At 48.5% G+C, this 23,045-nt stretch overlaps 1 protein-coding gene across 1 annotated transcript; it reads right to left on the bottom strand.

Annotated features, from left to right (window-relative positions):
• Positions 1–7,245: 7,245 nt before the first annotated feature.
• Positions 7,246–22,344, bottom strand: MTNR1B (melatonin receptor 1B). The gene is made up of 2 exons (XM_061158537.1): positions 22,122–22,344; positions 7,246–8,153 (listed from the first exon to the last, which is right to left on the bottom strand). The coding sequence occupies exons 1-2, from the start codon at positions 22,342–22,344 to the stop codon at positions 7,246–7,248; spliced, it is 1,131 nt and encodes a 376-aa protein (XP_061014520.1).
• Positions 22,345–23,045: the final 701 nt, after the last annotated feature.

Here is a 23,045-nt window from a genome sequence, read left to right as displayed (position 1 = left end):
TCACCACAGAGCATTAAGTAGGATTACCCGTCCTATACAGTCAGTGCTCTTTAGCCTTCTATGCTTTAAATAACATGTATAGTTTCTATTTTATACATAGCCTATAGTATATACTGGAGAACGCAATGGCACCCCACTCCAGTACTCTTGCCTGGAAAAATCCCATGGATGAAGGAGCCTGGTAGGCTGCAGTCCACTGGGTTGCTAAGAGTTGGATACGACTGGGCGACTTCACTTTCACTTTTCACTTTCATGCATTGGAGGAGGAAATGGTAACCCACTCCAGTGTTCTTGCCTGGAGAATCCCAGGGATGGGGGAGCCTGGTGGGCTGACGTCTATGGGGTTGCACAGAGTCGGACACGACTGAAGCGACTTAGCAGCAGCAGCACAGTATATATAGGCTTCCCAGGTAGCGCTAGTGGTAAAGAACCTGCCTGCCAATCCAGGAGACATAAGAGACACAGGTTTGATCCCTGGGTCAGGAATATCCCCTGGAGGAGGGCATGGCAACCCACTCCAGCATTCTCGCCTGGAGAATCCCCATGGACAGAGGAGCGTGGAGGGCTACAGTTCATAGGATCACAAAGAGTCAGACACCACTGAAGCAACTTAGCACACACGCAGTGTATATGCCAATCCCAATCTCTCAATTCATTGTACCTCACTTCCCCACTTGGTATCCATACATTTGTCTGTGTCTCTATTCCTGCTCTGCAAATAAATTCATCTGTACCACTTTTCCAGATTCCACATCTATGCATTTATATTTGTTTTTCTCTTTCTGACTTACTTAACTCTACATAACACCTGTATTTTTTCAGTTATTTTAAAGTCCTTACTTTCTAGTTCCAACATTTGCACCATTTCTAGTTCTCCTTCTATGATGACTGTTCTTGTCCAGGGGTTGAATCTCCTTTCCTTTTTGAGTGTCTCATATTTTTTATTTTTTGGTATGCTAGCTATTTTGTGAAAAGAGCAGTTACAAACGAAATAAAAACTGCTGATGCTCAGAAAAGGGCCACCTGTTCTGTCAGGCTTCTAGTGCACACGTGCATGTGATGGGGGTGGTAGGCATGGAGTGGTCCTGCCTCAATCAAACCTCTAGTTACCCAAGTCCAGTCTTGCGTCTTTCATTAGATTCTGTTCAACACTAGCCTCAAACATTTTGAAGGTAGGACCAGGGTTTTCTTGGGATTAAGACACCTGCTCTGTGGTAACTTCTCATGCCAGCCCCAGGAAACTAACACAGGTAGGAACAAAGGTATCAAAGTGGTATCTTTGACCAGGTTGTCCAGCACCAAAAAGGCAGAGAGTGAACAAAGTTCCCACACTATTGCAGCAAAATCATAATGATCTTTCTTTAAAAATCAGAGCCCACAGCGAGAAGCCATCCCATGTGAATATGTACATGCCTGATGCCCTGGATTTTCCCATATCTCTCCATTCTCTCAGCTCCTGGATCATCACCAAAACCTATGGGAAAAGAAAAAGTCCCAGTTAGTGGACTGTCAGTGCTGAACCCTGGCAAGCCAGGTGACGTCTGTGGGCCCAGTGAACTGAAGCGAGCTTTTATTCCTTCAATCATATTTATTGAGCCTGAGCTGCGTCACACACTCAACCCAGAGCAAAACAATACAGGATAAGAGGAGAAGGTGGGGAACACCCCATTGCCTTCACATCAACAGTGACTAGCCAACCCCTGTAGTTGGTGCCTGGGGGCAGGAGGCAGGGGGAACAGAAAGCAAGCACATGCCAGGCCCAGTCAGCGCAGGCTCTGCCCAGACCCGGGAAAAGTGGCTGAAGCCCCAGGAGAGCCTTAGAATTCCTGTGTCTCTGTCTGAGGTCTGGACTAGGAGGCCTCCCTGGGTGGGACTCTCCTCACTGGGCAGTTGAATCCCAACCTTTCAGTCACAAAACCTGGAACATCTACGTTCTGAGCAGTCTGGTTAAAGTCCACCAGGGTCAGCATCAGATTCCCAGACCCTTCCCAAGATCTGCACTGTCAAAATCTGTTTAACAACCTCCCAGATCAAACAAACCAACCAACAACAACAACAAAAAATAAGAGCCCCAGGCTCACACCTAGCTTTGAACTCAGCAAGCTCTGTGAGCTTGGGAAATCACATCACTTCTTAAAGTCTCTTCTTTAAGTTTATTCATATAAGCATGGATAATATCTTTTCCATGTTTAATACTTTATAAAACAGGATAACACATATACAGCACTTGGAGCCCCCAAGTTTCCAGGTGACCCAGTGACTAGGCACAGTTTGTTAGTTGCTCAGTTGTGTCTGACTCTTTGCAACACCATGGACTGTACCCCGCCAGGCTCCTCTGTCCATGGGATTCTCCAGACAAGAATACTAGAGTGGGTTTCCATGCCCTCCTCCAGCAGATCTTCCTGACCCAGGGATCAAACCCACGTCTCCTGTGTCTCCTGCTTTGGCAGCTGGTTCTTTACCACCAGCACCCCCTGGGAAGCCCTCTAGCAGTGACAGTGACTAAACGTCCCTAAACATTTGAAATGTCAAATGTTTAAATGTGATTAGCAAATGTTCAGTAATAAAATCCCAATGCTACTAAGTTTTGGGGGGAAATCCCTGAGAATACACAGGCTGAGGAAGGCCCTGGGGAGAGGTGCCCCCACTGCCACACACACCGTCCTCTTCCCTCCACCCCCCTCTTCTCAGCTCACTGCTTCTCTCCTTCCAGGTTACCCTTCACTCTCTGTAGTTAGAATAATGATGAGGGAATGATGACCGAGTGCCAGCCACGTCCTCACTCTTGGGCTGTGTCATCCCAGCAACTCCTCACACAGCCCTGAGGGGGCAGGCGGTGGCACGGTCTCCATTTAAAGGGCAGCAACTGAGGAAAACAGAGGTTAGGGGTCTGCCAATCACACAAGCAAGTCACAGAGCTTGAATAGGGCGGGACCAGGAAAAGAAGCTGGGCAGGCTCTACTCCAGACGCCTGAGGGGTAGGGGTGTGTGTGTGTGTGTGTCTGTGTGTGTGTGCAGTATGCCTGTAGTGTGGTGTGAGTGGAGTGTACAGTGTATATAGGGCTGTGTGTGTGGTATGTCTGTAATGCGACGTGAGTGGTGTGCACAGTGTATACAAGGGTGTGTGTGTGTATCTCATGTGGTGTGTGTGTAGTATGCCTGTAGTGTGGTGTGAGTGGGGTGTTCAGTGTATATAGGGCTGTGTGTGTGTGTGTGGTATGTCTGTAGTGTGGTGTGAGTGGGGTGTACAGTGTATATAGGGCTGTGTGTGTCTGTAATATGTCTGTAGTGTGGTGTGAATGGGGTGTACAGTGTATATAAGGCTGTGTGTGTCTGTAATATGTCTGTAGTGTGGTGTGAGTGGGGTGTACAGTGTATATAGGGCTATGTGTGTGTGGTATGTCTGTAATGCGACGTGAGTGGTGTGCACAGTGTATATAAGGGTGTGTGTGTGTATCTCATGTGGTGTGTGTGTGGTATATAGTGTGGTGTGAGTGGTGTGCACAGTGTGTATAGGGCTCTGTGTGTGTGTGTGTGTGTGTAGTATGTCTGTAGTGTGGTGTGAGTGGTGTGCACAGTGTAAATAAGGCTCTGTGTGTGTGTGTGTGTAGTATGTCTGTAGTGTGGTGTGAATGGTGTGCACAGTGTATATAGGGCTCTATGTGTGTGTGTGTGTGGTATGTCTGTAGTGTGCTGTGAGTGATGTATACAGTGTATATAGGGCTGTGTGTGTGTGTGGTATGTCTGTAGTGTGGTGTGAGTGGGGTGTAGTGTATATAGGGCTCTGTGTGTGTGTGTAGTATGTCTGTAGTGTGGTGTGAGTGGGGTGTACAGTGTATATAGGGCTGTGTGTGTCTGTAATATGTCTGTAGTGTGGTGTGAGTGGGGTGTACAGTGTATATAGGGCTGTGTGTGTCTGTAATATGTCTGTAGTGTGGTGTGAGTGGGGTATACAGTGTATATAAGGCTGTGTGTGTCTGTAATATGTCTGTACTGTGGTGTGAGTAGGGTGTACCGTGTATATAGGGCTGTGTGTGTGTGTGTGTATAGTATGTCTGCAGTGTGGTGTGAGTGGGGTATAGTGTATATAGGGCTGTGTGTGTGTGTGTGGTATGTCTGTAGTGTGGTGTGAGTGGGGTGTACAGTGTATATAGGGGTGTGTGTGTGTGTGTGGAGTATGTCTGTAGTGTGGTGTGAGTGGGGTGTACAGTGTCTATAGGGCTGTGTGTGTGTGTTACGTCTGTAGTGTGGTGTGAGTAGGGTGTACTGTGTATATAGGACTGTGTGTGTGTGTGTGTATAGTATGTCTGCAGTGTGGTGTGAGTGGGGTATAGTGTATATAGGGCTGTGTGTGTGTGTGTGGTATGTCTGTAGTGTGGTGTGAGTGGGGTGTACAGTGTATATAGGGGTGTGTGTGTGTGTGTGGAGTATGTCTGTAGTGTGGTGTGAGTGGGGTGTACAGTGTATATAAGGCTGTGTGTGTCTGTAATATGTCTGTAGTGTGGTGTGAGTAGGGTGTACCGTGTATATAGGACTGTGTGTGTGTGTGGTATGTCTGTAGTGTGGTGTGAGTGGGGTATAGTGTATATAGGGCTGTGTGTGTGTGTGTGGTATGTCTGTAGTGTGGTGTGAGTGGGGTGTACAGTGTATATAGGGGTGTGTGTGTGTGTGTGGAGTATGTCTGTAGTGTGGTGTGAGTGGGGTGTACAGTGTCTATAGGGCTGTGTGTGTGTGTTATGTCTGTAGTGTGGTCTGAGCGGGGTGTACAGTGTATATAGGGGTGTGTGTGTGATGCAGTGTGTGTGTAGTGTGTCTGTAGTATGATGTGAGTGGTGTGCACAGTGTATATAGGGCTGTGTGTGTGTGTGGTATGTCTGTAGTGTGGTGTGAGTGGTGTGTACAGTGTATATAGGGCTGTGTGTGTGTGTGTGGTATGTCTGCAGTGTGCTGTGAGTGGTGTGTACAGTGTATATAGGGCTGTGTGTGTAGTATGTCTGTAGTGTGGTGTGAGTGGTGTGTACAGTGTATATAGGGCTGTGTGTGTGTGTGTGGTATGTCTGTAGTGTGGTGTGAGTGGGGTGTACAGTGTATATGGGTGTGTGTGTGTGTGTGTGTGTGTGTGTAGTGTGGCGTGAGTGGTGTGTACAGTGTATTTATGGCTGTGTGTGTGTGTAGTATATCTGCAGTGTGGTCTGAGCGGGGTATACAGTGTATATAGGGCTGTGTGTGTCTGTAATATGTCTGTAGTGTGGTGTGAGTGGGGTGTACAGTGTATATGGGTGTGTGTGTGTGTGTTTGTGTGTGTGTGTAGTGTGGCATGAGTGATGTGTACAGTGTATTTAGGGCTGTGTGTGTGTGTGTGGTACGTCTAGTGTGGTGTGAGTGATGTGCACAGTGTATATAGGGCTATGTGTGTGTGTGTGTGTGGTATGTCTGCAGTGTGGTGTGAGTGGTGTGCACAGTGTATATAGGGCAGTGTGTGTGTGTGTGTGTGTGTGTAGTATGTCTCTAGTGTGGTGTGAGTGGGGTGTAGTGTATTTAGTGCTGTGTCTGTGTGTGTGTGTGTGTGTGGTATGTCTAGTGTGGTGTGAGTAGAGTGTACAGTGTATATAGGGCAGTGTGTGTGTGTGTGTGTAGTATGTCTGTAGTGTGGTGTGAGTGGGGTGTAGTGTATATAGGGCTGTGTGTGTGTGTAGTATGTCTGTAGTGTGGTGTGAGTGGGGTGTAGTGTGTATAGGGCTGTGTGTGTGTGTGTAGTATGTCTGTAGTGTGGTGTGAGTGGGGTGTAGTGTATATAGGGCTCTGTGTGTGTGTGTAGTATGTCTGTAGTGTGGTGTGAGTGGGGTGTAGTGTATATAGGGCTCTGTGTGTGTGTGTAGTATGTCTGTAGTGTGGTGTGAGTGGGGTGTAGTGTGTATAGGGCTGTGTGTGTGTGTAGTATGTCTGTAGTGTGGTGTGAGTGGGGTGTAGTGTATATAGGGCTCTGTGTGTGTGTGTAGTATGTCTGTAGTGTGGTGTGAGTGGGGTGTAGTGTATATAGGGCTCTGTGTGTGTGTGTAGTATGTCTGTAGTGTGGTGTGAGTGGTGTGCACAGTGTATATAAGGCAGTGTGTGTGTGTGTGTGTGTAGTATGTCTGTAGTGTGGTGTGAGTGGGGTGTAGTGTATATAGGGCTGCGTGTGTGTGTGTAGTATGTCTGTAGTGTGGTGTGAGTGGGGTGTAGTGTGTATAGGGCTGTGTGTGTGTGTAGTATGTCTGTAGTGTGGTGTGAGTGGGGTGTAGTGTGTATAGGGCTGTGTGTGTGTGTGTAGTATGTCTGTAGTGTGGTGTGAGTGGGGTGTAGTGTATATAGGGCTGTGTGTGTGTGTAGTATGTCTGTAGTGTGGTGTGAGTGGGGTGTAGTGTATATAGGGCTGTGTGTGTGTAGTATGTCTGTAGTGTGGTGTGAGTGGGGTGTAGTGTATATAGGGCTGTGTGTGTGTAGTATGTCTGTAGTGTGGTGTGAGTGGGGTGTACAGTGTATATAGGGCTGTGTGTGTGTGTAGTATGTCTGTAGTGTGGTGTGAGTGGGGTGTAGTGTACATAGGGCTGTGTGTGTGTAGTATGTCTGCAGTGTGGTCTGAGCGGGGTGTACAGTGTATACAGGGGTGTGTGTGTGATGTGGTGTGTGTGTAGTGTGTCTGTAGTATGATGTGCGTGGTGTTCACAATGTACAGAAGAGTGTGTATGTGTATCTGACGGGATGTGTGTGGGTCTGCGCATGCGCACACCCCTGTGTGTAGGGAGGATCCTGGTGGGGGCGGGGTGCGGGACGCGGGCCTCTGAGCGGCACCTGCAGAGCGGCCGCCTGTCCAGCCCTGCCGAGCTTCCCCTTCCGGCCTCGCTCACAGAGGAGCCCTGGACTCCTGCAGCCCCTCAGGGTAAGGAGCGAAAGCAGCAGGAAGCCCAAGCAGGAGGGCTGCGGTGGGGAGGCCGCCGCCTCTTGCCCCCCAGGCCCCTCTGCCTTCTGCTCCTTCCTCGCCCATGCGGGACCGGGCCCCGGCGCACCGGGACTGTGGGCGGGCTGGGCCCGATGTGCTCGCCGCGACGTGGCCTCCAGGACCTGCAGGGGTCCCTGATCGCCTGACCCCAGTGTACTGAGGGGCTTCTCGTCCACAGGGTGAAGAGCCCCCAGCCGCGCGCTGTCCTCTGACTGGCGGGCACGGCCCAGGCGGCTGACCTCCCCCAAGGCGTGGATTCTCTCCCATCATTTCCTGAGTGTGTCGCCCGGCCGGGCATCAGGTGGGAGATCATCTGCCTGCACAGGGGCCCGGGCGCTATCAGCGGGGGTAGGTTGGCTGCCCGGGCCCTCCGCCTGGCTGCCCTTGGAAGAGTCCTGCAGGCAGCGCCGCGGGTTCCAGAGGGCAGAGATGATCCTCTTATATTCCCTGCGGAAGTTCTGGTTCAGGAGCCCATAGACGATGGCATTCAGGCAGCTGTTGAAATAGGCCAGGAAGTAGCTAGAGACGAACAGCCCCTCTGGGACCCGGGGAGCCACTTCTTCCGGGTCAATGGCCACGGCGAGGCCTATGCAGTTCAGCGGCGCCCAGCAGATGGCGAAGATCACAAAGACCACGAACATGCTCAGAAAGCTCCGCACGCGACCGGACCACGGGCGCGGCTTGTTCTCCGCCTTGACCTTCCTGCGGGCGCGCAGCACCAGCACCCAGATGTGCAGGTAGCAGAAGCACACGACGGCCACGGGCAGCAGGAAGTGCACCAGCACCACGGCCGCCGTGTACCCGGCGCTGGCCGTCTGCGCGAAGGTGCACGAGTAGACACGCGGGTCGTACTCCAGGGACCCCACAAAGAAGTTGGGCAACAGGACCAGCAGGGTGAGCAGCCAGACAAGGCCGACGTAGAGGGCGGCATGCCGGCGGTGGCAGAGGCGGTGGTAGGTCACGCTGCGGCAGACGTAGCAGTAGCGGTCGACGGCGATGGCGGTGATGTTGAAGACGGAGCCGACCACACTCAGGCCCATCACGAAGGCGCTGGCCTTGCAGTGCGCCTCCCCCAGGGCCCAGCCGTCATGGAAGATGGCCACGAGGGTCAGCGGGTAGGGGTACAAGGCTACGGCCAGGTCAGCGAATGCCAGACTCACCAAGAACAGGTTACCTGGAGCAGGAAACAGGCAGAGAGAGTCAGGACGAGACCTCGCGATCTCCATCCTCTAGAATATTCTAACCTCTGTCCCTCCCAGGAGGGACTCTCCCAGGACACCAATACGCCACCACCACCATGCATCTGGGGGGACCCTGCAGAGGCTGCGGTGACCACCTCAGGGATCCAAAGCACCTGGCCGATGGAAGGGACCCAAAAGGCACAGCAATCAGAAAAGCCCGGCTGTGGTCTGATCTCAACAGGGTTTGGGAAAAGGGGGCTCAGAGTCACTCAGTTGGGTGTGCCCCCAAGTCAGACCCTCAGGTAAAGCAGTCTGTACCTGTAGCTACAAACGGACCCACAAGGTAGAGAAAGCCCTCCTTGTCCAGATACACATTGTCACCCCACCTCAGAGAAGACTCCTGGGGAAACTGAAAGACCCACAAGCAGGCTTCTTAAAATGTCTATTTTAACCTCACATGCTTGAGGTCACCTCAGTCACAAAGGACTGAAAAGACATTTGTTAGTTTCCTGGGAGTTCTCAGGACCCAGCTGTTCCTGAGTCCAGAGCTACCTTAGGATCTGAGGGAAAAGTGTTAGTTACTCAGTTTTGTCCGACTCTTTGCGACCCCATGGACTGTAGCCCTCCAGGCTTCTCCATCCATGGAATTCTCCAGGCAAGGATACTGGAGTGGGTTGCCAAGCCCTGCTCCAGGGAATTTTCCTGACTCAGGAATCAAGCCCAGGTCTCCTGCATTGCAGGCAGACTCTTTGCCATCTGAGTCCCCAGAGAAGAGCCTGAGGGAAACAGGGTTTGCTGAATAGAAAGGAGCTCATTTGGACATTTGGAAGTGCTTTCCAGGCAGTGAGCTTCCCTGTCTCTTGAGACTTTGAAGTACAGGTTGGATGGTGGAGGAGAACCCTGCCTTAGGGTAAACTGTGAGATTCCTTCCTATTCTACTATCTCGGGAATCTGTTTAGTTAATGGGAGAAAATCCCCCTCAAAGTCTTTCATGCTGGTACTACAGGCAAGAAATGCGTATCTCAGGACCTGCCTGGGATGTGGGGGAGTCTCCTGCTTTTTCATTTCATTCTCAGCCTTGTTCTCGTCTCCACTGGTAGATTTCAGTTTCTGATTACACTGTGCGTATATGCACACTGAGTCACTCAGTCGTGTCCAACTCTGTGTGACCCCATGGACTGTGCCCACCAGGCTCCTTTGTCCATGGGATTCTCCAGGCAAGAATACTGCCCCCAGGGCATCTTACTGACTCAGGCATTGAACCAGTGTCTCTTATGTCTCCTGCACTGGCAGGCAGGGTCTTTACCTCTAGTACCACTGGAGAAGCCCTTCTAACTCTACTACTTAGACCTTACTTGGTCGCAGAGAGTGAGGGATTACCGCTTTAAATTTGTTGTCAGATGACCCAGAAATAATTATAGTTGATTTACAATATTGTATTAGTTTCAGGCGTACAACAAAGTGATTCAGTATTTTTATAGATTATACTCCATTTAAGGTTATTATACAATATTGTCTGTATTCCCTGTGCAATTCTTACAATTTATTTTGTACATAGTATTTTTCTCTCTGAATCCCTTACTGCTGCTGCCCCTCCCCGGTCACCCCCACCCCACGGATAATCACGAGTTTGTCTCTGTATCTGTGACCCTGCTCCTTTTTCGTTATAGTCACTAGTTTGTTCTGTTTTTTAGGTTCCACATAGAAATGATAACATGCAGTGTTTGTCATTCTCTGTCTGACTTATTCTACCAAGTAGAATGGCATCCAGTTCCATCCATGGTGCACATGGCAAAACTTCACTCATTGTTACCGCTGAGAAATATTCCATCGTGTATGTGTGTACACCACATCTTTATCCATTCATCTGTTGATTGCCTCCATACCTTGGTAATTGTAAACAATGCTGCTATGAACATTGGGGTGCATATATATCTTTTTGAGTTAGTATTTTCTTTTGGACATATAACAGCAGTGGAATTGCTGGATCATATGGACAGTCTATTGAATGCGAGAAAATATTTGCAAATGGTATGTCCGATAAGGGGTTAATATCCAAAATGCAAATAGCTCATAAAATTCAATATCAAAAAAACAAAATAAACTGATCAAAAAATGAGCAGAAGACCTAAATAGATGTTTTTTCAAGGAAGACACACAGATGGCCAACAGGCTTATGAAAAGATGCCCAGCATCACTAATCATCAGAGAAATGCAAATCAAAACCACAGTAAGATATCACCTGACACTGATCAGAATGACTATGACCAAAAAGAACACAAATAACAAATGTTGGTGAGGATGTAGCGAAAAAGGAACAGAACCTTAATACACTGTTGGTGGGAATGTAAACTGATGCCACCATTGTGGACCACAGTATAGAGACTCCTCAAAAAAAAAAAAATTAACTGTTTTGACATTTGGAAGTGGGTGTTGGAAGTTGGAGTGACCTGGGGTAATCTCAATGCTGTCACTTTTTAACTTGACCGAGTTCCTGAACTTCTTTTCTCTGTGACGATCACTTCGTTGGTTCCATTCTTTATTTTTGGAGCCCTCTTTCCCCCTCCTCAGACACACGTGGCATGGCTATTTCTGTGAAGAAAAGCCCTTCTTTCCAATGTAGGGATGCTGGCCTCCACAGGGCCCACGGCCTCCTGGCGGGGTGGCAAAGGAGCTTCCAGCCCTTGCAAGCACGCGGACAAAGGCATGAGCGGCTGGGAGCAGGTGCGTCTCAGCCCGCTGTTTCTCAGGAAGTAAGTCAAGCTCTGCAGTGTTAGCGTGGCCCAGCCCGGAATAACGCCCCAGCAGCGGCAAACAGCTTGTAAACAGTGGGTAAAACACATTCCGCTCCACGTGGAAAGTGATTCAATTACTCTTCCCCATTACTCCGGCTGTTCCTAAAAGGCTGAAATCAACCAGTTCCTGCTGTAGATCCATCTGCCCAGATGTCCTATCATCTCTAGACTTTCTTGACAAAATTCCAAATTAGAGGAATAAAATTCTTGCTGTGTTTCCCATCGGTAAAAAGCCAGGCCCTGCCTAGATGAGAGTCAAGGGGAGGCTGAGTTCTCCGGTCCCATTTTCCGCAGACAGGTGAGAAATCGAGCAGGACACACAGCGCTGCTCATCACCCAGGGCATGGGCCTCTAACGAGTATTCATCTCACAAGCCTTGGCGTTACTTATTTCCATCGACCTCCATCAGACAGGTCATATTAGTGGAGACAGACCTTCACAACAGGGTTTTGTATTAATATGGATGGAACTCCTCCCAGTATTCATACACAAAGCACATCTCCCCACATACACAGACCACAGTCCCCTCCCTCTCAGCCTACTTTCCCTTTTTCAGGAAATCTAGTCCTCAGTGGGGATGTGTTAACCCGGGAGACAGCCAGCAGATGTTGAGGTATCTGGTCTTCATCAGAATTCTGCATCCCTTTTTCCTGTGCCCACTTTATTTTCTAAGAAGAATGTGTTGGTTTTCAATTGTCTCTGCTCTTTGAGCTAAAAGGAGCAATGCAGAAATAGTTAGTCATGGACTCATTTGCTCCACAAATACTGCTGAGTATTTACTGGGTACTGGCTCTGACTGTGGGCTTCCTGGTGGCTCAGCCGGATGCTCTGACTATGCTGGGGTTGAGGGTAGTGTGGTAAGCAAGAATGACGCACCTTCTCCTCTTACAAACCTCATGGTTTCATACAGGGGACAATGAAATGAAAATGAGATGTGATGGGACTTCCCTGGTAGTCTAGTGGTCACCATGCAGAGTGGCCAGGTTTGATCCTGGTCAGGGAACTAGATTTTGCATGCTGTAAATAAAAAAATCCTGCATGCAGCAACTAACGAACCCACTTGCCTCAACGAAGACAGAGGATCATGTGTGCTGCAACTAAGACCCAGTGCAGCCACATAAATTAATGAAATAAATTTTTTAGTGAGATGTTATGAGTGTTATGATGGGAAAGTTGACACTATCATCTCTGTTATCCTTTCCAACAGGGTTAAACTTCCCATGCCTTGAGGTTCTCCTCCATCTTCCACTTACTCAGACGTGTGCTGTGTCCACTGAGCACCTATCATGCTTGGGTAGGGCACAGTGATGGCTGAAAGACACGCCCCTGCCATTGAGATGCCCACAGTGCTGTTGGGGAAACAGACACAGAAACTGCCTTTTCAGTGTAGGGAGAGCTGGGCGGAAGACCAGCATGAGCGGGTGAGAACACTGGGGAAGAGTCGAGTCATCCTGGGGCTGAGGGCAGTGGGTGGTGGGGTGGGGATGGGGCTGGTCAAGCACTACCAGCCCAGGGATCAGCCAAAAATCACAAAGGCCCTTCTTACAGGCCTGCCTCCATCCCAGGATGGCTATTTACCTCAAATGGGATCTTGCATGGGAAAGGATTTAAGAAACAATGATAATCTTCAAACAAATGTGAGGTTTTCTTATTAGTTATATTCAGGGATAGGCATTTGAAATAACTGAATAGGTAATTTATTAAAAATGTGACTTCTTCACAAATATAAAACAATGTCCTTTCATATTAACATAAGCTCCTAATTGGGCTTCCCTGGTGGCTCAGTGTTAAAGAATCCACCTACCAGTGCAGGACACCCAGGTTCAACCCCTGGGCTGGGAAGATTCCCTCAAAGAGGGCATGGCAACCCACTCTAGTATTCTTGCCTGGGAAAATCCCATGGACAGAGGAGCCTGGTGGGCTACAGTCCACAGGGTCGCAAAAAAATCAGACACAACTTAGCGACTAAACAACAAACAGAGCTCCTAATTAATCCCCAAATTCTTTGAGGGTGGACATTGTTTTCTTCCAAAATCACATTATTTATGAAAACCCTGGAGCATGTGGGTAAATCATACAAGGGCTCAGTTGAAATCTAACATAACTTTAAGTTACACTTAGCAAGCAAATAGCATATGCAAAAATATGATGGAAATATTTTAACCATTTAAAAATATATTTAAGAGCATAAGCACCCACTTAAATCAGTAACTAAAATGCTTATTGCTGTGTTGTGCTCGGTGGCACAGTTGTGTCTGACTCTTGTGACCCCATGGACTGTAGCCCACCAGCCTCCTCTGTCCATGGAATTTTCCAGGCAAGAATACTGGAGTGGGTTGCCATTTCCTTCTTCAGCAGATCTTCCCAATCCAGGGATCGGGATCAAACCTGCACCTCTTGCTTGGCAGGTGGATTCTTTACCACTGCACCACCTGGGAAGCTCTATAAGATGCTTACTACAAAATGTTATACCATAACCATCAAAGCATTGTTTGGAAACTCTTATGGAAGCATTTTGCTACTTTAATTACACTTAGTTATAACAAGAAGGTTTCCCTGGTGGCTTGGATGGTAAAGAATCTGCCCACAATGTAGGAGACCCAGGTTCAACCCCTGAGCAGGGAAGATCCCCTGGAGGAGGGCATGGCAACCCACTCCAGTGTTCTTCCCTGGAGAATCCCATGGGCAGAGGAGCCTGGCGGGTTACAGTCCATAGGGTCACAAAGAGTCAGATGTGACTGAGCCACTAACACACATAACAAGAAAACAATTGGTATAGCATCTTACCGTTTATAATATGCATTCACACAAACTGATTCAATTGTTTTTCACAGGAATCCTTTAAGGCTGATTGTATGATGGATCAGCTGATTCCATTTTACAGATCAAGACATTAGCACCCAGAATATGTGAACAGAGAAAGAGGGGAGGAAAAAAAAAAAAACAAGAGGAAATCAGGAAAAAGAAATGTCATAGGGATTAAAGGTGTAGAGGTTTTGGTCATCACGAGAGTGAGAAAGTGCAAAAACGTGCCCTCTCACCTGCCAGCTAGGAGACCAGCAGTGATGTGAGCAAGGGCGAGCGTGCTGAGTGCTGGAGGACACACTTTTGCACTGGAGGCCACCCTCCTAATCTGCTGCAGATTAGGAGGGAAATGAACTGGTGCTTGGAAAGGGCTATCCTTTGATAGACTGTGTAAGTTTTTTTTTCTCTTTCTCTCTTTTAAATGAGAGAAGCTTCTATCTGACACATAATAAACACACAGTAGGCTTTTTTTATTTATGATGATGTGCTGATCCACAGCGTTGTGTTGACTTCTGCTGTACAGCAAGGGGATTCAGTTACATACATTTACTTCTCTTATATTCCTTTTCACTATGGTTTAATCGCAGGATACTGAACACAGTTCCCTGTGTTACACACGAAGGCCTTGTTTATCCATTCTATATATAATGGTGTGCATCTGCTACGCCTACATATAACAATCTTAGCTATTAGCTATTACTGGGATTTTTATATTATTATCAACTGCATTATTATTATTATCAGTCTTATTATAGTTACATAAAATTATGACAACTTGATATTATTATTACAAAGAACAAGAAGGGGGCTCATAATGTTGGACTAGGCTCCTTGGGAGATAAGATGTGAGAAGTCTTATTGGATGAGGACAGTGAAGTTAGGACATTGCTTCTAAAGTGTAAACTCCCGCAGAACCGGGACTTGACTTCCCAACGCCCTAATTTTTCCTCTTTCAGCCACCAGTGAAGAAGGAATTCATAGGGCCTTGACTGCATCTCAGGCCTGTCCGTGCTGGTCATGCGCGGCCACCTCTCCAGTGGACTCTGAATTCTATGCTTAGCGCCTGTGGGAATGACAATGGAAGAATAAGACCCCCTCTGAGCAGGGGAATCTTGAAGATCACATCCAGGTTACTCATTGCCTAAGAGGAAACATACCGTAATCACCCCTGCCTCCGGACAGGTCATAAATTTTTTCCGTATCGGGATGTAATCACAGGCTTATCGATTATTAACTGGTTGGAACGTGACCACAGGCTTATTGATTATTAACTGTTTGAACACATAACACGTGAATGATGGGGTTACTGTAGTTGTATTTACCCTTCCCTTGTTTATGTAAGTTTCAAGGAATTTGGGGTGGTGGGTTTGGACATGTACACATGGGGTGTAAAAGATTTTCACAAATGCTGGTCGGGGTCCTTGGCTAAGAGGAGACTCTGCCTTGGGCCCACCGGTGTAATAAACTGCACTCCACTATCTGCATTGTCCTTCTGAGTGAGTTTGTTTCCCGGAACGGCTGGCTATAACATCAGTATCTTAAACTGTAAGACCTAATGGGGCATCAGGATTTTCTGAGTTTTGCAGCATATCATGGTAAATACAGACTCCAAACTTTGTGGGAAGGAAAACAAGGCAGTCTAACATGAAAATGTTCACACTAGGGGATACTAAGGACTCCAAGGTGGGAATTAACAAGGATTATGAGCTTTCTGGCTATTTGGCTAAAAGACACAATTAGGAGATTTAAAATGCTTCCATTCTTGCTCAGTAAAGAGAAAATACTTAGAGCTAAAATGTGAAGTTGGAAGGCTCAGGCAACATCAGAGAGAGTCTAATGCAGCCCAGTTTGGTTTTCAGCTGATAAGAAGCCCTCCAAAGCCTGAAGGCTCAGCAGCTCAGAAGATGTTTGCCACCAAGGGACGTCTCCAGGAGTGCCTGATGGTGGATAAAACCTGGCTGAGATGGGGCCACTTAGCTAGTAACGCCTGAGGGCGGGGGCTGTGGGCCCATTAAACATATTCTCCACACCCTTCAGGAGCTTTAGCTCAGGGTCAGCCTGTGATGTGTAAATAAATCATCATTTACCTCCTCAATTCAGGATCTGTTCTAAGCTAACTGGGATGCCAACAGGGCCAGACTGAAATCTCCCCCCAGGAAGTCTGCAGTGCAGCTGTTCTGGGTGAGAGATGATGCAAACTCTGCACACTGCTGGGTGCCCAAGCCACAGAGTGGATTCCAGACAAGGACCTGGGTGTTCAGCAAGCACTCCACATCTTTCTGGGTAATCCCAACGTCAAATATTCCACATCCTTCCTGACAAGTCACAGGAATGCCCTATGTTTGGCCATACCTCTGCTCACTAACAACACCTCCCCAACAACCTCTTAATCCACCTGCAGAACAAGAATCCATTGTCAGGCAGTGGCTCCTGATCATCACCTGGGAAAATAGGGTCCCTGTGCCGGTGGGCCAGGAACCATGGATGCCGTGGTGCCTTCTGCTAGCCGATGGAGACTATCTCTGCATTACAGTAAGGACACGTTTCTCTCGCTCTTTTCTGTGTGACTGACAGTCTGAATGGTGCCAGGTAACGACAGGAGGCTCGGTTTTATAGGCAGTTTAAAGTGAGTAGCCTCAAGCCAGAATGGGCAAGAGGCATATACACATTACTATATATAAAACAGATAACTGGTAAGAATCTGCTGTAAGCACAGGGGCCTCTACTCAGTACTCTGTAATGGCGTAGATGGGAAAGAATCTAAAAAAGAGTGAATACATGTATATGTATAATTGACTCACTTTGCTCTCCCCCTGAAACTAACACAACATTGTAAATTAACTATACTCAAATAGTTGGAGAAGACTCTTGAGAGTTCCTTGGACTGCAAGGAGATCAAACCAGTCCACTCCAAAAGAAATCAGTCCTGAATATTCATTGGAAGGACTGATGTTGAAGCTGAAACTCCAATACTTCGGCCACCTGATGCAAAGAGCTAACTTTGGAGAAGACCCTGATGCTGGGAAAGATTGAAGGCAGGAAGAGAAGGGACGACAGAGGATGAGATGGCTGGATGGCATCACCGACTCAATGGACATGGGTTTGAGCAAACTGTGGGAGATAGTGAAGGACAGGGAAGCCTGCAGTGTTGCAGTCCATGGGTCACAAAGAGCCGGACACACCTTAGCAACTGAACAACAACATCATTCACCAATAAAAATTTAAAAACAAACTCCCTCAGGAGTCCCTGGGGCACAATTTTAGGGAGCCCGCTGGCCACACAGCAACAACAGGGGTCAATACATTCTAGAGAAGGTGCAGTCAGCTTTTGAGGACAAGAATGAGATATACTTTGGGCTTTTAGTGCTCATGGCAATTCAGTTCCCTGAGATTCGTACTGATTGTGTGAGTGGTGCTGAGTATACCTCACTTCATGAAGGAAAATTAAGTCCTTCTGTCTCACTGCTTTCTTGGTATTTTGTCCATTTCAATTTGTTTCAGCAGACCTAGATTAAGTTTCAGAAATGGAATAAAAGTCTCTGCTCTCAATGATTTCACAGTCCTGTGGGGAGAGAAAAAACTCAGAGCGGTACTGTAAGGGAAGTGCTGTGCGGACTGGGCAGGGTCATGGGGGGAGACAGTAACCACACCTTTTATGATATTAATTATAAAGCCAACAACCAGCAGGCGAGCAGAGGAAGGGGGTTGAGCTAGTGTCTTGGGAGAAGACAGTTTACCTCTATGTTGGCTACTTCTTTTCCTAGTCAAATTTGATTTTGAGTTCCGCAAAAAGAAAGTGAAAGTGGCTCAGTCGTGTCCAACTCTTTGTGACCCCATGGACTGTACTGTTCATGGAATTCTCCAGGCCAGAATACTGCAGTGGGTAGTCTTTCCGTTCTCCAGGGGATCTTCCCAAGCCAGGGATCGAACCAGAGTCTCCTGCGTTGCAGGCAGATTCTTTACCATCTGGGCCACCAGGGAAGCCCAAGAATACTGCAGTGGGTAGCCTCTCCCTTCTCTAGTGGATCTTCCCGACCCAGGAATCGAACTGGGCTCTCCTGCATTCCAGGTGGATTCTTTACCACCTGAGCCACCAGGGAAGCCCTTGAGGTCTGCAGCTGGTGTGCAATTCTTAGAGCCTGAAGGAGCCTCCGTTTTTTGATTGAGCCTTGCAGCATGTGGGATCTTCCCTGCCCAGGGATCAAAGCCGAGCTCAGGGTTTTAACCACTTACCACTAGGGTAGTAAGGGATTTGAGGGAGATATTCTCTAGCCAAAAAGAGGCAGGGGAGCTTCCAGAGATGAAGAGAGAGCATCAGAAAACACAGGCTGGGAGCAGGTGGCAGCAGCTCCCGTCTCCATGAGCCAGAGCTGAGTGCTGGGGCTGTGATCCTGGGGTGTCCCACTGGCCCCGCAGGCTTGTGCTGGCCAGGCGCCAGGGCTGGGCCCCATTCTGTAGATGCAGGAAGTGGTCCCTGGACGCAGGGGTGTGTCTGGCAATGGTGACAGGGAGGGCGGAGTGGCAGGGAAAGCTGTCTGCGGACCACAGACATGGCTTGTTTAGGGGATGATAAGAGTGTGAAGTGGGGCATGTAGAGATACTATGAGACAAAAATCAGGAGGACTTGGGGAACAAAGGAACCAGTGATGACTCCCAGGGATCAGAGGTCTCGAAGAGAGGAAGGAGGTTCAAGAACTAGCATCGGGTGAGCCGAGGGAATGGAAGGTCCCTGGAGGGAGCGGCCCCCAGCATCACACAGCACAGAGCATCTCCCAGGAGGGCAGACCCAGGGGGCTCAGGGGAAATGGGGAGCAATGAGTGATTAATGGATATAAACCGTTACAGTCAGACGTCTGCTGAAAAGGAGAAAGGAGTCATGAAGTTAGAAGGACACATAAGACCAAGGGAAGATGGTTTTTTCTTCTAATCAAAGGATCCTCAGTGTGTGGGGTTTGGGAGAGGGGCTAAAGGGAAAGAGACAGAAATTGAAAACACAGCAGAGAGAGAAGGAACGCGATGGAGGAAGGTTCTGTAAAAGCAGGAGAGGAAAAGAGAAAATACAGGGGTGGATGTTGGCGAGGCCTGGACAGGGGACGGACGGCAGGGGCGGGCACAGGGAGAAGTCCCCAGATGCTCCAGGAGAGCCTGCGGTGCGGCGGATCCCCAGTGATCACGTTCGGGGAAGCGGAGACACCGCCTGCGCCATGCAACATGTAAGGCTCCAGAAGCAAACGCGGCAAGGAGCGAAACACACTCGGCCTTACCATCTGAGTGGCGCGGTGCTCTGCATCTGCCTCCTACCCTCCCCTCCTTCCAATCTGCCTTGCTATAGGGCCATCTCTGAGAAAGTTTGCCCAAGGCATGAGCACAGAAGTTGCAGACAGGGGAGTTCCCCCATGCCCACAAAAGGACAGTCAATCTAACCATCTCCACTGCTGTGGAGCATCCCTGTTATTAACAACAAGAATCTGCCAGACAGAGAAACTGAGCTTATAACAGCCAAGTAGAGGATGACAGCTGCTAAGAACGCAGCTGTGACTTTGCGCTCTGTGAGCCTGAGTTATTTGACATGTACATGTTCTCAATATTACAGCCCTGTTTTCTTAATACAGACGAATGAAAGAACTAGACTCGATTACAGAAAGGCCCAAGATGAATGTTTCTTAAAGTAACTCCAAACTCTTCAGTAAGAGGGAAAACTGATGAATCGTAGGGAAAGTGAAAGTCGCTCAGTCGTGTTGACTCTTTTAAATTGTATACACAAATTATATATATGTGTGTGTGTGTGCATGTTAGTTGCTCGGTGATGTCTGATTCTTTGTGATCCCATGGACTCTAACCTGCCAGGCTCCTCTGTCTATGGAATTCTGCAGGCAAGAATACTGGAATGGGTGGTCATTCCCTTCTCCAGGGGATGTTCCCAATCCAGGGATAAAACCCAGGTCTCCCACATTGTAGGTGAATTCTTTACCAGCTGAGCTACCAGGGAAGCCGATGAATAGTAGAAGGGGTGCTAATTATTCAAAGTGCTGTAGGTGTCCGGGCATCTTTTCAAATCTCAGTCTGCCAAATGATTTTTCATGACCATTATCAATAAAGCCAAGGCTCAAATAAAAACTGGTTAAGTTGCGTGGCTGGGGCAGGAAAATGTCAGAAATGGGAAGATCCCCTGAAGGGAACGGCTACCCACTCCAGTGTTCTGGCCTGGAGAATTCCATGGACTGTATAGTCCGTGGGGTCGCAGAGAGTCAGACACAACTGAGCGACTATCACTTTCACGCACAGATATGGTATGAAATTCTTTTTTCTGGTGCTGGACTGTGCAGATTCGCCAAGACACAGGAAGAATGAACACAGGGAGTGCCAGTGTTTTAACACGCTCATTACCCACCCCAGCCATGCTCTCAAATCAATAAGGTCTCTGTGAACTTCACTAGGAGAGCGGAAGAGCCCAGCCCGCCTGTGGATGGAGGAGGGGAGAAGAAGCTTGCCTCCTTCAGGCAAAGGAAACAGCACGCCCAGCCCCTCTCCAGCCGCCCCGCCCAAGGGAAGAAGCCCACAAAGGCTCCTCTAAACACCTGGTTAATCAGGGAGAGAAGCCCTGCTTCCCTGGGCAGGAAATGAATTCCTTGTGGCTGCTACAAAAGACAATATGATCAAAATGCTTTTAACCTGCTCTTTCCTAATAGATCAGCCTCTATTCCAAGGACACAACAACATCTTGAAAAAGTTATTGCAGATAATAAAAGTCAGCACTACTGGAATGACAGTGTTAGAAAGCTTAACTTTTCCTTTCCTTCCAGTTTTATTGAGATGTAATTGAGACCCAGCACTGTATATTTAAGGAGCAAAGCAAGGTGATTTGATTTACATACACCATGAAATGATTACCACAATAAGTTTAGTGAACATCCATCATCTCAAATAGATGCAAAAAGAAACAGAAAAAAAAAAATTTCCTTGTGATGAGAACTCTTAGGATTTACTTTCAACAACTGTCATATGACATACAGCAGTGTTATATTTATCATGCTGTACACTGCATCCCCAGTACTTATTTATCTTAGAAGTGGTCATCTGTGCCTTTAGACTGCCTTCATTGAGTTTCCTCTGCCCTCAACTCTTGCCTCTGGCTCTACAAATCTGACCCTTTTCCTGAGTTTGTTTTTGAAGTATAACTAACCTATAACAATATATTAGTTCCTAGTGCACAACACAGGTATTCAATACGTCTATACATTTCAAAATGATCCCTATAAATCTACTTACCATCTGTCACCATACAATTACTTCAAACGTGGTTTCCAATATTACAGATAGAAGCTCATATTTTTGTTTGTTCTTTAGATAAAAAATCTTGGGAGTCACAGGGTCACATAAAGTGTTTATAACAATGTACTAGAAATAGCCTTTCTGAATGCTCTGCCTCCTTAGAAAAGCATGATTAAGTTATCTGATTGACTTTCTGCTATCTTTTCATTTTAATTCACTCTAACATTTGAGTTGCCCCTAAGGCCCAAACAGGGAAACGACAAGTGGGCAAACGGGTCACTGAGCTTCTCCGAAAGCTAGAATGGTCAGCATGCTCTTATGACTCTCCGGGTCAGAGTTCAGAGACTCCCTGCCTCTGGTTTTGTACCTTGACACACCTACATATGAGAAAGTTGAAATGAGAGTGTATTGAAAGGGGAAATAGTCCCAGGATTGAAACACTATTTTGCCAAATTATCATTTTAATCTTCGTTTAGTCCTAGGAATTTCCTGTCTTCATTAAAGACGGGGCGGGGGGCGGGTATTTGAAAACAATGCAGTTCCGACCAAGTAGAGGCTGCCTTTGCACTCTTTTGTTTGGAACCAAGATGAGGAGCTAAATATCGGGCCAAAACTCTAGAGCGTTTCCACTAATTTACTCACTGTCTCAGTAAATATTTCGTAAGCACGTGCTCTGCTTAACATAACGCTTGGCCTGGGAGGGAGGTGTTGAAGATGAGATTCCTGTGGCCGGGGAGGGGCACCATCCAGACCCGCAAAAATTGGAGCGCCTTGGAGAGATCTGACTTCCAGACGCTCGGCTTTTCACAGCTCCCTGCTCTGCCAAAAAGTGCGCGAGAAAAACTTTACCGATTCACGCCGGCACTGACGCGCCAAGTGCACGCCCGGTGCGTTTGCAAGAGCCACACGTCGCGGAAAGGCAGCAACTCAACCTCATTTTGAGTTCAAGACCAAACCTGGGGACTTGTTGGGAGAAGGGAACGCGGCGCGGGGAGCGGAGGACACACCCGGCGGCCGACTGCGCGGTCAGGGTCAGACCAGACCGGACGCCAAGGCGCGGCCCGACGCGGCGGCGGGCGCGGCGCTCACCTGCGTTCCGGAGCCTGCGGTTGCCGAGCACCGAGAGGATGACCAGGAGGTTGCCCACGATGTCCACGGCGGTGGTGACGACGAGCACCGCGGACAGCGCGGGCGCCACCCAGGGAGGCCGGGGCGCCGCGGAGGACCGCGCGCCGCCCGCGCCAGTCCAGCGGGGGCTCTCGGCCCGGCCGCCCGCCTCGCAGCAGTTGGCCAAGGAGCCGTTCTCCGGCATCCCGGACGCTCCGGCGCCGTCTCTCCGCAGGCGGGGCGCCCCGGGCCGCTTTCCCTGCCAGGCCCCGCGCACCGGGGAGGAGGTCAGCACGGAGGGACCTGGACGAGATGATTAATTCAGCGTGTGCAGGGGGCGGAGAAAAGCGTGGGACTGAGAGGAGAATTTGGGGTGCAGGCGCTGCTGAAAGAAGCGCGTCTCCGCTTGGCTCTCTCAGGAGCAGGTAAGACGGCGCGCCGCCCGGGGCCCAGCACGTGCCTGGCCCGGTTCCGGCCTCAGCGCCTGAGCGCACGGCCCAAGAAGCTGGGTGTCCAGGGACACCCAGATTTTCTCACTGGAAAAGGTGCTGCTCGTCAGGACCCGCTGATTGGCTGTCAGAAGGGCACTGCCCCTCCAAAGCGAATACATAACTCCAGGCGCTGCGGAGAGATCAGGCAGGCAGCTGCAGGCGAAAGAAGACCCTGTGCTGTTTATTTGCTGCTTACCTGAGAAATATTGGCGGTGCCTCTGCCCTGTCCTCTTTATAAAACCGCGACAATACTTATGAATATCTTTTAGAATATAATAATACTTAAAGAGATGTATGGTCAGTAGTGGGGGTTATTATAAGGTGTTTTTTGAAGGTATTAGAACAAAAAGAGGAGTGCAGTATGGTTATAGGAAAGAAGAAACGCAGATGCCCTTTATTTAAAGTGTTTGACAAC

Source organism: Dama dama, chromosome 2, assembly GCF_033118175.1.
Source record: "Dama dama isolate Ldn47 chromosome 2, ASM3311817v1, whole genome shotgun sequence".
NCBI classification, from domain to species: Eukaryota; Metazoa; Chordata; class Mammalia; order Artiodactyla; family Cervidae; genus Dama; species Dama dama.
Note: the sequence above shows the minus strand (reverse complement) of the source record. Positions and strands in the feature narration are given on the sequence as shown.